The sequence below is a fragment of the Euprymna scolopes genome, chromosome 3 (genome assembly GCF_053919585.1).
Source record: "Euprymna scolopes isolate OS-2025 chromosome 3, ASM5391958v1, whole genome shotgun sequence".
In the NCBI taxonomy this organism is placed as follows: Eukaryota; Metazoa; Mollusca; class Cephalopoda; order Sepiida; family Sepiolidae; genus Euprymna; species Euprymna scolopes.
The window spans coordinates 78185747-78199251 of record NC_136484.1 but is presented as its reverse complement, the minus strand read 5'-3'; the positions used below and the strand labels follow the sequence as shown (position 1 = coordinate 78199251).

Below are 13505 nucleotides of genomic sequence, written 5' to 3'. Positions count from 1 at the left end.
AAAATGATCCAGAAAGGATGCACTTTGTTTAGTGTAATTAAAAGCTCCCTGGTTGACACTTATCCTCGACTGGCTTTTATCTTTGATAAAAGAAAAAACTAATTTTGGTGCACTCTAAATTTATTTTATCATTGAATGTATTTTATCGTTGATAAGTTGGGCTTTGCCATTTTTTCTTATTTATCCAAAACTGCTATTATTGAATAAATATTGAACTCTGGAATGTTTCTGTTGAACTTGAGAATCTGCACAGAATTTCTGTCGGAGGTTGCATCGACTGATACGTTAACAAAGTGTAGTATCACTTCTGATGCTACACTCCACCTATTATCTCCCCGTTCAATGAAGAATTAATAAATCCTTTCCGACCGAGACAATTTTAATTTTTGTTCTGATCCAGAGTTCCTCTTGTAGGAGAGCTGGATATTGCCCACATAAAAAAAAACGACCTTGTGTCTAACTTTGCCCTCTTGGGGAAGCAAGTAAATAGGAATACTCAAGATGAGAATAGTAGTCCAAAGCTGGAATGGGAACAGTAACACAAAATTCTCAAAGCTAAACTGTATCAATGTTCTTAATTACCAAAAATAGTTTTATTGCCTTATTAACAAATTCAACAGACACATAGACTAAAGTGAAAGATAACACGTGTTGTCGCGTATACGTGCGAAAAGGTTTTATGACCAATTCATCTCACAGTTTCCTGCTCACAGTTGAGTATGAAACCGTTCTGGGGGACATTTCTGGGGTCAATCGGTCACTGAGTATATTTCTGACATAAAATTATAAACTGATTCCAATATAAATAACAGCTTACTGACCAAATATGACAGAGTTCAGTTTTGACTCACTAAAATAGGTACTTATACATGTTTGACACCCCGAGAGTACAAACAACGTTGAAATAATAACTATTTAGAAAGCCATTCTTAACATGGAGGTGGGGTGAACTATTTTGCACTTTCACCTAGCAATTTAATGAAATAAAAGTAACATTATTTTTTTTAAGTTCATATTTCTTTCAGTATCAAACATCCATAAGTACAATACGTTCGTTTGTTTACAAAATAAAAAAAAGTTTATTTCCGCACCAAGGGGAGAGGTCATTGAATATTTAGGCTGTGAACTATAAGACTCAACGCACAAGGAGTACTTAATTTTAAAGTATAAAAATGTATCGAACTATAATTTTAAAGTTTTAATATTTCTTTTTAATGAGTGATTCATAATTGAAAAAAAATATGCTAAAAACATTTATAGATTGTTTTTAGTATTTTTTTTTTGGGGGGGGGGTTACATTAAGGTTGTATAAAATGTATCAAAATATAATTTTAATTCATCAATGTAGTAATTTAAAAAACATGAAATATTTATGAAGAAACTTCTTTATATTTGAGTTTCATGAAAGGGTCGATAACTCGTCTCCATTGCCGACATGTTGCAATGCAGGAGTTCTATAAAAAAGAAACAACACTAAGTGTACATAAATTACGAGGAACGAATAACATAATGTTGATTTCTGATTTCAATATCAGAAGCCGTCATCAAATGGACTGTTCCTCGCTATAATTGTTTATGCCTAAGTTATTTTGTTTGTATTTTTGAAAAATATATAAACTGCTTATTTTTATTTTATTTTTACTTTTAGCATATCTTGCGTTTGGTAGCATTTATTTGTTGTATATTTTACTTTTTCATTTTGTTGTCTATACTAATAAATGTTCGATAATTCTTATTTTTAAGGCATTTATTAGTATAGACATCGAATCGAATATATGGTAAAGAAACAAATAAATAGAAGTAACTAATTAAAATAAAAGGAACTTGTTTGTAAATAAGGGAGATTTTTTAAATTTATTTCTGCCCAGTTCAACTTATAATAGGGGAGAAGAGGTGAATGAATTACCACACAGATGAAAAAAGTTATTTCTGACACCTGTGACGTAATCGCACTTTGGGAAATCTCAAAAACGAGATTCGCATTTAGGATCTATTTAAATTTGACAAACTTCTCATTATTTTCTGTTTCACCGGTGACGTCGCAGTACATGACCTAACTTTTGGAAAACTCAAAACGAGGGTAAAATTTTAGACCAGATCGGTCGTCTAGCACCCTTTTTAATTCGACAAATTTCGCACGTTTTCCCATTTTAATATACTGTGAGATATTCATGCATGTTCTCGTTTTGTCATTTTTCTCATTAATCCATCCATTACGTGCCATTTTTACCGGTGCCATTTTTACCTATTTATTCACTTGTGCCATTTTTACCGGTGCCATTTTTACCTAAATTCGGTTATCCGAGCACCGTTTCATTTAATTATTTATTTGTTCGAAAAAAAAAAAAGAGCTATTTAACTTTATAAAAATCTAATGTTATTTTTATTACAAAATTGTTTTATTAAATTATGTTTCTTTACGCTGACTTTTAAATAAATGTTTTTACAATTGATACATTTTTATACAATAAATGTTTTGGTTTTTTCTGTTCGGAAAAAATCTTTTTGTTACTTATTTGCCGCGTTATTTGACCAAGAAGAAATAGGAGTTATCGCCCTCTAACAATAGCCGCCATCTGCATACTGCACAAGTGCCCTCGAAATGACTTTTAAATGATACCCTCTCCTCCCAATGTTAAGAATGGCTTTCGAAATAACGTTATTATTTTAGCGCAGTACTAAAATTACATAAGACCGTGTGGTAATCCGGAAGAAAGAGAGAGCCTGTTTCCTCCGTTTGCTTAGGTGGCGTTAAGGTCTGTCCACCCAGTTACGGAAGCACAAAATGTATATAATGGCACCCTTGAAATAAAAATAAATGTTTTTGTTATTTTTTAATTTTAAACATGTTTTTTGTGTGTTTTTTTTGTTTTTGCAAACATATTTACGTTTTATTTTTCCAAACATTTATTTGTTGCTTGTTTATTTTCAAACATTTACGTTTTTTGGGGGGGGGGTGCAATTCTTAGTTTTTTTTGGGGTTTTTTTTTATGTTTCTAAGAGAACATCCTTTAAGGAATACTCAATAAAACACATGTCACTTAGAGGTAAAATGTTAACAATTGCATCCATTATGTGGTTTGGCAAGGGTTAATTGGCGGCAAAGATCATAATAGATTGTGCATGTTTACAAAATTAAAAAAAAAAAAGAAAACTATATTTGAAAAAAAAATAACAAAAATAAAAAAATATGTTTGCAAAAAAGAAAAAACGTAAATGTGTTTGGAAAAACAAAAAAGAAACGTAAATGATTCCAAAACAAACAACAACAAAAAATAAATAAATATGAAAAACAAAAAAAAACGTAAATGTTTGAAAATAAACAAGCAACAAAACGTAAATATGTTTGAAAAACAAAAAAAAACGTAAATATGTTTGAAAAAAAAAAACAAAAAAAAAACATGTTTAAAATTAAAATATAACAAAAACATTTATTTTTATTTCAAGGGCGCCATTATATTCATTTTATGCTTCCATAACTGGGTGCACAGACAGTAACGCCACCTATAGTTAAACGGAAGAAACAGGCTCTCTCTTTCTTCCAGATTACCATTTTTGTTTCGTAATGACATAAAGTGTTAAAACTAGAGTAGTTTTTAAAATAAATATTTGGTTTCGTTTTTCGTATCTTAACTCCGTGATCAAGTTTATTCTTTTTTAAGCAAGAGTTAAAAATATATTTTTTAAATATTATGGGGGTACATCTCTTTTAGAAACAATATCGGTACATCGATATGAAGAAATGTTATTTTAAAGAAAGTGGGGTATCACTTTTCTATAATAATTTAACGTATAATGATCACCCACTTTATGGCCACGACTAGCGTAAAACTTGAATTTACGCCGCTGAAATACACATTTGCCGAATTTTTGTTGGAGGAGCGTCAACGTGTGGGTGCTCAATTTACGTAAAATTCTTCATATCTTGGAAACTACTCGTTTGCTGGAATTTTAAACGTTATTTTCGTTTTCAACATCCTCAAAAACTTATAAATGTCTTAATTTTCCAAGTTTTTTTTTCTATAGTGTGGAAAGTCGATTGTCTGCCCCTTTCTGGACTTATATTCCAAACATTCCCAATAGGTGTCGCTAGCAGTGTATTATTCAAAAACAAGGCGGCGTTAAGTTTTTCTTCGATAAAATGTCTCATAATATTTGATTTTCTTAAAAAAAAAAAAAAAAAAAAAAAGACTACTTGATCGATTTACGTAATTTTTGGAATATGACACTTTCATGCAGTGACAAGTACGTACAAGTTTATGCTATTCTTACATGATGCGTTCACGCATGGACTCGCGTAGTAAGGTGACTTGTCACATCGCGGAAGAATTTTTTAACAGACATTTAAAATACAAGAAAGTTTTCAAAAACAAAATGTGGTTCATTTTTCTGTAATACGTAGTTTTTTATGCTTTTTTAATTGGCCTAAAAAATTAAGTTTTCACGAGCGGTCTACAAAAGCATTTTTTTGTTGTTTTGTTTTTTGAGGGGGGATTCAATTATAAAACTTGTACAATATTTAACAGGTGCTTCTGCAGTTTAATTTACTGTTTTTACGTAAGTAACGCGCCGACATACACCGAGCAGAAGAACTGTTTAATTTTTCACAAAAATTATGTTTAGATTAATGGGGTAGGGCAGTGGAGGGACAGGGAGGACGGGTGGTGTCCCCCCCCCCTGCCCCTCCATCGCCCTACCTTACTACGCGCGTCCATGCGCGAACGCATTATGTAAGAATAGCATAAACGATGGCGATGAGTTGGCACAAAATAGTGCGAGGGTTCAGGGGTTAATACCATGCAAACGGTAAATTTGCGACGAGTTTGAATATCAAATTCGTTGTCAGCGACCCCGAAAACCTTCCAAAAACAAATTTTATTGGTCAGTGTTCTGTTGTAGTTAAAGTAAACATTTACCCATTAAATTTTTCTGCTGGTCGCCATGGAACTCAACGCCCAAGGAGTACCACAATATATCCTTCAAAGACGGTAATAAAATGTGTTTTTAATCGATATTTATTCAATAAGGGACCAGTTTTCCTACCTAGCAAAGGGGGGGGGGGAATTTTCCGGGTACGAGTTTTCCGGGCACCTTACTAAAGTTATGGTTTTCAGTAGTAAATAAAAAACGCAAGAATTTATTTTTGCTTTTTTTTATATAAATAAAGCATTTGTAACAATAAAAATAAAATAAAAAATAATTTTTACAGGAACATTACGAAAAAAGCCTCTAAAGTCTGTATTAATGAATTCGATATAACTCGAAGAAAAATGAATTTCTCGGACTACCGATATTACCATTGAATTAAGCATTGTTTACTGAATATTTTCACACAAAAAAAATTAGAATAGCAAAAATATTTCTACTTTTTTTTAAATTACAGGTTCCGCATAATTTTTATATGCAAGATTTTAATAATTTCCTTGCTCGCAAGAATGTGAAACTTTCGGCGTAACATATTTTTGTATATAATATTGAACAATAATTTTAAAAAAATTAATTTAAAAACAGGAGCATAGAAAAATAAATTAATTAAAAGATGGAAAAATTTATACAAACGTTATACAAACGTTCAGAATAGGAATGAATGGATGCACGTCTGGGGAAAAAAGAAAAATATCACACCCCTTCCTCCTTTTAATTACATGACGTCATATTCACAGTCTTTCGACTGCCTGAAATTTTGGGCTTTTGTTGGAATTTTTTTGTACCAATAATGGTGCACCCCCCCTGTTTACGTTTATTATTGTTTATCTGGTTCTTTTGTATTTTGTATCCATTATGATTTTTAGTTTCGTATATTTTGGATTTGTACGAAACTCCCTTTAATTTGGAGAAAAGAGAAATGCTAGCTCTGTAATGACGTCACAAGCTCAGCGCGTATTTCGCACCCTTTTGAAATTCTGCTGTCGTGGAGAGTGAACGTGTTCATTGCCCGGCGCTGAAAATGGAATTTTGAAGAGCCCTCCTTCAAAGAAGTAAATCCGGCAAGAAATTAATACCCGGCTGTGACGAGACAGACTTCTGGGATAACCTTTACGGAGATGGTCCCAACGTCCGCCTCGTTCTGAGTTCGGGGAGAGGCCATCTGACGTAGGCGGTGTCGAGGCAGAAAATTACAGTTCAAATAATTAGAATTTTACAAAAAATAAAAAAAACGTTCCAATAATTAGAATTTTTATTCTTTTATTTTAAAACAGTTCAAATAATTAGAATTTAAAAAAAATAAACAGTTCAAATAATTAGAATTTTACAAGTTACAAAATAAACAGTTCAAATAATTGAAATGTTACAAAATAAATAGTTCAAATAATTAGAATTTTACAAAATAAACAGTTCAAATAATTAGAATTTTTGATAATTCAACAGTCCAGATAATTAGAATATAAAAAAAACTTCTTTATCGAAATGTGCCTTTCTTTATGTGAAGAAGGGCACCTCCAACAATAATTTCTGCCCCTTTTTACTTCTGTCATTTGTCCTTGACAAATGACGCACATAGGTCCTTCTCGCAAAAATTTTTTCGCCTCATTGTAGGAACTCCAAAATTGGCTCATGCTTGCCAAATCCATGCTGAAGGGGTTTTAGGGTTAGGGTAATTTTCTGCCTCGACACCGCCTACATCAGATGGCGTCTCCCTGAACTCAGAACGAGGCGGACGTCGGGACCATCTCCGTAAAGGATAACCAGATTTACGTGACTACGGTTCTGCACGTATTTATGCTATAAGGAGTTGAATTTAAAGAAAATACCTTTTTACGTGACAAGGTATTATGGAATTTCCTATCCGGACAAGTGACGAGGTCTTGCTCCGGTAATACATGTGTGTCTACGGTTTTCATGCAGCATAGAGGGAAGGAAAATTCTAAAAGAACTAAGCAAAAAAAAGAAAAAGGCACGTGCCTAACTGGCTTTCAATTGTGAGTATGCTCCTAAAATTAATTTCATATGCGAGTGTGATTAGGAGATACTACTATTTTGTACATTCTTGTTGTATTCGTTAATGGATACACACAACTTCTTTATAAGAACCAGCAGTGTTGTTATTTTTTTCATTACATGTTACTTTTTTCATATGTTACATTGGCGTTTAAGTTTAATGCCCGCAAAGGGAAAAATTTGCAACTTATTGTAAATAAAGCTTCTTCTTTGTTTCTTCGTTTCAAAGCAAGACAGTTATATTTCATTCTTTTGTTTCATGCTTTTTTTTTTTCAGCTTAGTTACTTTAGCGTCGAATTTATCTGGAAGCAAGATAAATTCCGACAACTTCGTATATTCCGTGTTTAGAAAACCTTTAGTTTGTTGCATTTTGCGAATGGCAAAATCACTCGGTTTTTGGGCTAATTAATGTATGTTTTGTACAAAAAAGGTGTTGTTTTATTATTATTATTATTATCATTATTATTATTATTATTATTATTATTATTTAATTCAATATCTTAAGACTTTACTTTACTAATTATCATTGAAATAGACTTAAAGGATTTTTACAATGGATTTATTTAACTAACTTCCAAATTTAGCTGAATCTTATGGCTTTACTTTACTAATTATCATTGAAATAGGCCCAGAAAACTAATATTTATCTTTTAAAGGATTTTTACAATGAATTTATATTACTTCAAAATTTAGCTGAATTGAGTAGCTCGCCTACAAAAACATTATGATAAATCGGCTTTCAAAACTAGGTCCCCCTATTTTTACCGCCCATTTTTGCCCGTACCTCTACATAAACATATAGAAATAGAACTTTTGATAATTTAAAAAATTTGAAACAATACGAACAGAATTGTTATGGTACTTTTGGTGGGGAGTGTTTTTCACCCTCACCCTCAAGAACAATTGTGTTCGTATTGTTTTTTTTTTTGTTTTTTTTTAATAATCAAAGGTTCTATTTTGATATGTTTACAATGTAAATAAAAATTGTTTCGTTTTTTGCTTTTTTTTAAATCTGTTCATATTGTTTTGGGGTTTGTTTTTTTTTGGGGGGGGGGGTATTTTTTCATTTCCAGCGGGTTTTTTTTTTTTTTTTTTTTTTTTGCGCACGACGTCAACGGAGTAAACAAATATCACTAAAATTGAATTAAAATTAATATTAATGCCTTTTAGCGATAAAGAAAAATACTAACATTAAAATAGGTCAATATTAAAAGAAATTTAGAATATTGCTAACAATAAAAGAAAAAAATCTGTTTATATTGTTTAATTTGGAAAAATAAATTCAGCTTATTTGTAAACTGAACGACATGGTCAATGTTTTCATAGATAAAAATCGATGAATCGATATAATGTGTTCCTTTCGTTTTTGGTTTGAGTTGTTTTGGGTTCGAGGTTAATCGCCACCTAAACTCCAATCCTACATTCTCAACCCTTTCTTTATAAATATCACTGTAGTTCTTTACGCTTAAGTGTTTGTTTTGTTCATCCTAATCATGGCATATTGTCACAAGTTCAATTCAAGAACATATAGGAAGCAAATGCAATAACAATGAACAAAATGGAAAATAAAATATTTCAAAATAATTAAGTGTATTTAACAAACAATAAAAACAATAAAAGTAACTAAATGTTAATAAAACTTACTTTACACTCGAACAATCTGTTTATCAAATGTCTTTATCAGCTATGCTTTTAGAAAACACGCATTTCGTATTTGTACAAAAAGGAAAGAAAAAAACAATCCCCGGTTGGTTGAAATACTTGTAGGTCAAAATATAGATTACTTCAGTGACTAAACAAAAGTTCGTTTAATGAATTTGCATTTTATTTTATTTTTTTTTAAATCAGTCATGAAATAAAAATAATTCCACGAAATGTTACTGTATTTTCAAGAAGGGCGTAAAACACTAAGATTGAAAAGAATTCAAGTGTTTATTCAGAATTACACATTAACAAGTGTACAACAAAAAAAAAATGATACAGGGGAAACTCTGGTAATGTCACTAAATAGCGCTTGTGGGTGATACGAGAAAATAAGTCTGTGTAGGTATTAAAATGTTTTGGGTTTTTTTAACATTATTAAATGAGGAGTCATTTCGAGTAACAAGTTAATTTATTTTAGCTATCTAAACTCGAGAACTGCATTATTAAAATGTGTCAAAATTGAATGAATAAAATTCAAGATGGTTGTCACTTGGAATTTCGTAGCGCAAATAGCAGCCTTGACCTTGTGATCAAAAATGAAGATTAAGTGAAATGGAACGAACCGAGACAAAACTGACAAGTCGGAAAATGACAATAAAACAACTGTTATTGTTAATGTTTCTATAAGTCTAAAAAAAAAGAAAAGAATTTAAACAAATTTTATTTATTACTGTAGAATAAATGCAAGAAAAAAAACATGAAAAATAATTTCAATTTCTACGTAATATTTATTTTAAGATATGTTGGATTTTTTTTTAAATAATAGTGCATCCTCCCTGTTTACATTTATTATTTATATTCTGGTTCTTATATTTGATTTTCTGTATTCCGTATCCTTTATGATTCTTAGTTTCGTATATTTTGTGTTTGTACGAAACTCCCTTTAATTTGAAAAAAGGGAAATGCTAGCTCCTTGATGACGTCACGAGCCCAGTGCAAAATTCGGCCTCTTTTGAAATTCCGGTGACGAGGATATTGGACATCGTTTCATTGCCCGGCACTGAAAATTGAATTTTGACGAGCCTCCTTCAAAGAAGAAAACCCAGCCAGAATACCTCGGACATGCGACGAGGCATACTTCTGAAGACTATTTACGTGGCTACGGTCTGCACGTATTTGGAAGGAGTGTAATTTTTTAAAAAATACCTTATTTTACGTGGCTATGGTCTGCACGTAATTGGAAGGAGTATAATGATTTAAAAAGACTTTAAATCGAGAAAAAAAGAAAAGGGCACGTGCCTGACTGGCTTTAAATTTGTGAATACGTTCCTAAAATTGATTACATATGAGAGTGTGATTAGGAACTACTATTTTGAATCATAATGTTGTGTTCGTTCATGGATACGACATCTTCATTATAAGAACCATCATTATTTTTTTTATTATATGTTACCTTGGCGTTCTTTGAATTTAATGCCCGCAAAGGGAAAAATTTGCAACTAACTTTATTGTGAATAAAATCTCTTCTTCGTTTCGAAACAAGACCTTTACTCTTTACCCCCCCTTTAATTTCATCCTTTTATTTTTTTAATTCAGTCTGGTTACTTTCGTGTCAAATTTATCTGAAAGAGGGTAAATTTCCGACAAATAATGAAATTTTTGTTGTTTAAATTATTTGTTTAAATTATAAAAAAATAAATGTAAAAAAGTAATTTAAAAGTTGTTTTAATTATTTTTAATATTTTTTCTTGCATTTTTTCTACACAAGTAAAAATAAAAGTTATTTAAATTATTTTCCTTATAATTTCTTTTTACTAATAGAACTATTAATAACAGTTTGTAGCGACCGCTACATTATGGCCGGAACAAATCTCTGCCAGGACTATTTTCATAGCAATCACCGTTTTCAACACCCACGGCCCACGCAAGCATGCACATCGTGATGTGACCACTCACACACATAAAACAAAGGAACGTTTTTCCTCGTGTAGAGATACAGCGAACTGCCTGGAATATTCGAGAACATCCCTATAAAGATTTGCCGCATAAAATCAAATCAGTTTTCCCTCCAAGCTCTCCGTGCCGAAGGGAACTCCGTCAAATCAATCATCATGTACTTTCGCAGGCTACAGATAAAAATCAACTGTTTTTTCTCTTCAACATGCATCGTGGAAAGTTACCACATTCAACGATAATTTAAATTTTCCTTTTAACAATTTTATTTTAAACTACTGTCCTTACGAGATGAACGTCAACGCATGCTTTCACTCATGATTATGGACTGTTATCCTCTTAAAAATAATCACATTAATTCCAAGCTACACGTGACATTCTGGACATAAAAATCAGTAATTTCAAACCTTGTACTACTCTAGGTGTATCAGAATTTGGGAGAATTTTTGACACCCTCAACACGAAGCTGCGAATAAAATATGAAAAAAACTCATAATTTCTCTTTTAAAAGTGGGTTGTTTATTTTCTTTATGGAATATACTTCCAAAATAAACTAAAGTTGTTTAAAAAGTAGAAATATTATTTTTTATTTAAAAAAAACAGTGTTTTTACAAAGTGCCAGCGCGCCTTCATGCAGCCATTTTTTTTACGTAATGAAATCAATTGAATTTTATAAGTTAACTTTTTTTTCAATTTTTGATCTTTAAAAATCTATCAAAATTTTTCTATTGGTTAAATTTTTACAATATTTTCAGGGTCAATGTGAAATTTTATGCTCTTTCCAATAAATTGAATATAATATTTTAGACAAATGTTTTGTTTTTTTATTCACCCCCCCCCCATTTTGAAATTTCTATTAAAATTTTAATAATTTATTTATGTTCCAAAGTTTTATATATCACAAATTGAAGATAAAAGACCAATAAATAATATATCGTAAATTAAAACAACAAAAAAAGTTTTCTGGAAATTTACCTGTAAAGTCCAAAGTGTAAAACTTTTTAAAAAAAAAACAAAAAACATGTTGATTTTTTTTTAATTGGAAGCCTATGTTCTGCTTATATTGTCCATTAAGTAATGGACGATGACGATAATTTTTTCTATTTCATTCAATGTTTTCTTTTTTTAGATATTTAAAAATAAATTTCACTCGATAAAGAAGAACGAAGTATAATAAATCAAAAATTTGTGTATTTCTTTGAGAAAAGAAAAAAAAAATTCCTCGAGTGTGTTTTTTTTTTTTTAAGGTAAAATCTTATAAGTAAAATATGACTATTTTTAAAATATGGGAACACATATTTTTTCAGGCACAAGGCTACACGGCACACAATGCAAACGTGTGATTTTTACTGCTTTCTGTCTATCCGTAGTTCAGACAAGAACAAACGGCAACTTCCGGTTTTTTGATGAAGACGTAAAAATGCTTGCGTTATCACGCTTTTTTCAAACCGTCGTTTAAAAAATTATTTAAAAAATAAATGGAATTTAAAATATAATTATGGATAAATTGTAAACATTGAAGAATGGAACTAAATAGGTAGGTACGGACAAAATGAATGCTGACGCTCAAAATGTATGAACATTTTGACCCCTCCCTTTACTTAAAAATTCACCAAAAATCAGGGAATTAACCAATTTTAATGAATTTTCCAGTATTGATAAAAATAATGATCGCGGAACATAATGAACTAATTATTTTTATTTAAATCTTAGTGGAAATGTATTATTTTGTTTAAACAAAAAATACCTTTACTAAAGTTATGGTTTTCTGTAGTAAATAAAAAACGCAAGAATTTATTTTTGCTTTTTTTATATAAATAAAGCATCGTAATTTGTAACAATAAAAATAAAATAATTTTTACAGGAACATTACGAAAAAAGCCTCTAAAGTCCGTATTAATGAATTCGATATAACTAAAAAAAAAAAATGAATTTCTCGAACTACCGATATTACCATTGAATTAAGCATTGTTTGTTTAATATTTTCACAAAAAAATTATAATCGCAAAAAATATTTCTACTTTTTTTTTAAATTACAGGTTTCGCATAATTTTTATATGCAAGCTTTTGATAATTTCCTTTCTCGCAAGAATGTAAAATTTTCAGCGTAACATATTTTTTATATAATATTGAACAATAATTTTTTTTTAATTAATTTAAAAACAGGAACATAGAAAAATAATTAAATAAAAAAAATGGAAAAATTTATACAAACGTTCCATGTCGGTAACTACGGATGCCCATTCTTGAAAAGAAAAGGAAACATGTCCGTTTTGCGCCCTCCACCTCTGCCTCATACCTTTCCCCTCCAACTACCCGATGTCATTTTCAGATACGTTTCAAATTGTGTAAAGTCGGCTTTAAATTTCATGTAAACATTTCGATTAATTAAAACGAAAGTTTGTATTTTTTTAAGTGTTAATTTTTTCAATAATTATAACGCTGTCAGAAAAATATTTTGGAAAGTTGTTTTCTTCTAATCCAATTGGGTGAAAAAAAAAACAACATCCCTGTGATGCAAGGTGCTTTCGAAAATGTCTGCGTAAAAAGGCAGAGCTTCAGTTTTAATGCCCACTGAATTTGCGTGGGTGTAGAAAGGAAATGTGAGCATAGCTGAAATGATCTTTACACAGCCTCGCGCGCAACTGGATGTTACAGTTGGAGAGCATACACGCGCTGCAGTCTGCACGCCATTATTCTGTCTGAGTAGATCTTGCTGTCATTTGCCGTGACGACTGCGAGGCTACAATAATTTTGAGTTTTTTGTCAAGTATCATTATTTTCCGGAGTTATTTCTATGTTTTCTTAAGCACCCATGTTTGCCCAGCTGGGCAAACTTTAGTCGTTGTACCGGAAAAATATCCAGTAAATAAAACGTTGTTTAGTAAATCCAACGAAATTTTGGGTTCGTCACAAAAAATCCGTTTTTCATGGTAACAAAAAGGAAAGAAAAAAAGGAAAAAAAACA

The 13505-nt window shown here is 30.8% G+C and overlaps 1 protein-coding gene across 2 annotated transcripts in view; it reads right to left on the bottom strand.

Moving 5' to 3' along the window:
• Nucleotides 1-13252, bottom strand: part of LOC145256421 (cytochrome P450 4d2-like) — a 63844-nt gene extending 50592 nt beyond the window's left edge. Inside the window, exon 1 of one of the 2 annotated variants that reach the window (XM_080115306.1) lies at nt 12753-13252. In XM_080115306.1, the coding sequence (XP_079971432.1) occupies nt 12753-12834 (82 nt within the window). In that variant the 5' untranslated portion in view covers nt 12835-13252. Of the gene's footprint in view, nt 1-8584; nt 8931-12752 lie in introns of those variants that run through there. The other variant, XM_080115314.1, reaches the window with a different exon arrangement.
• Between the last annotated feature and the right edge of the window lie 253 nt (nt 13253-13505).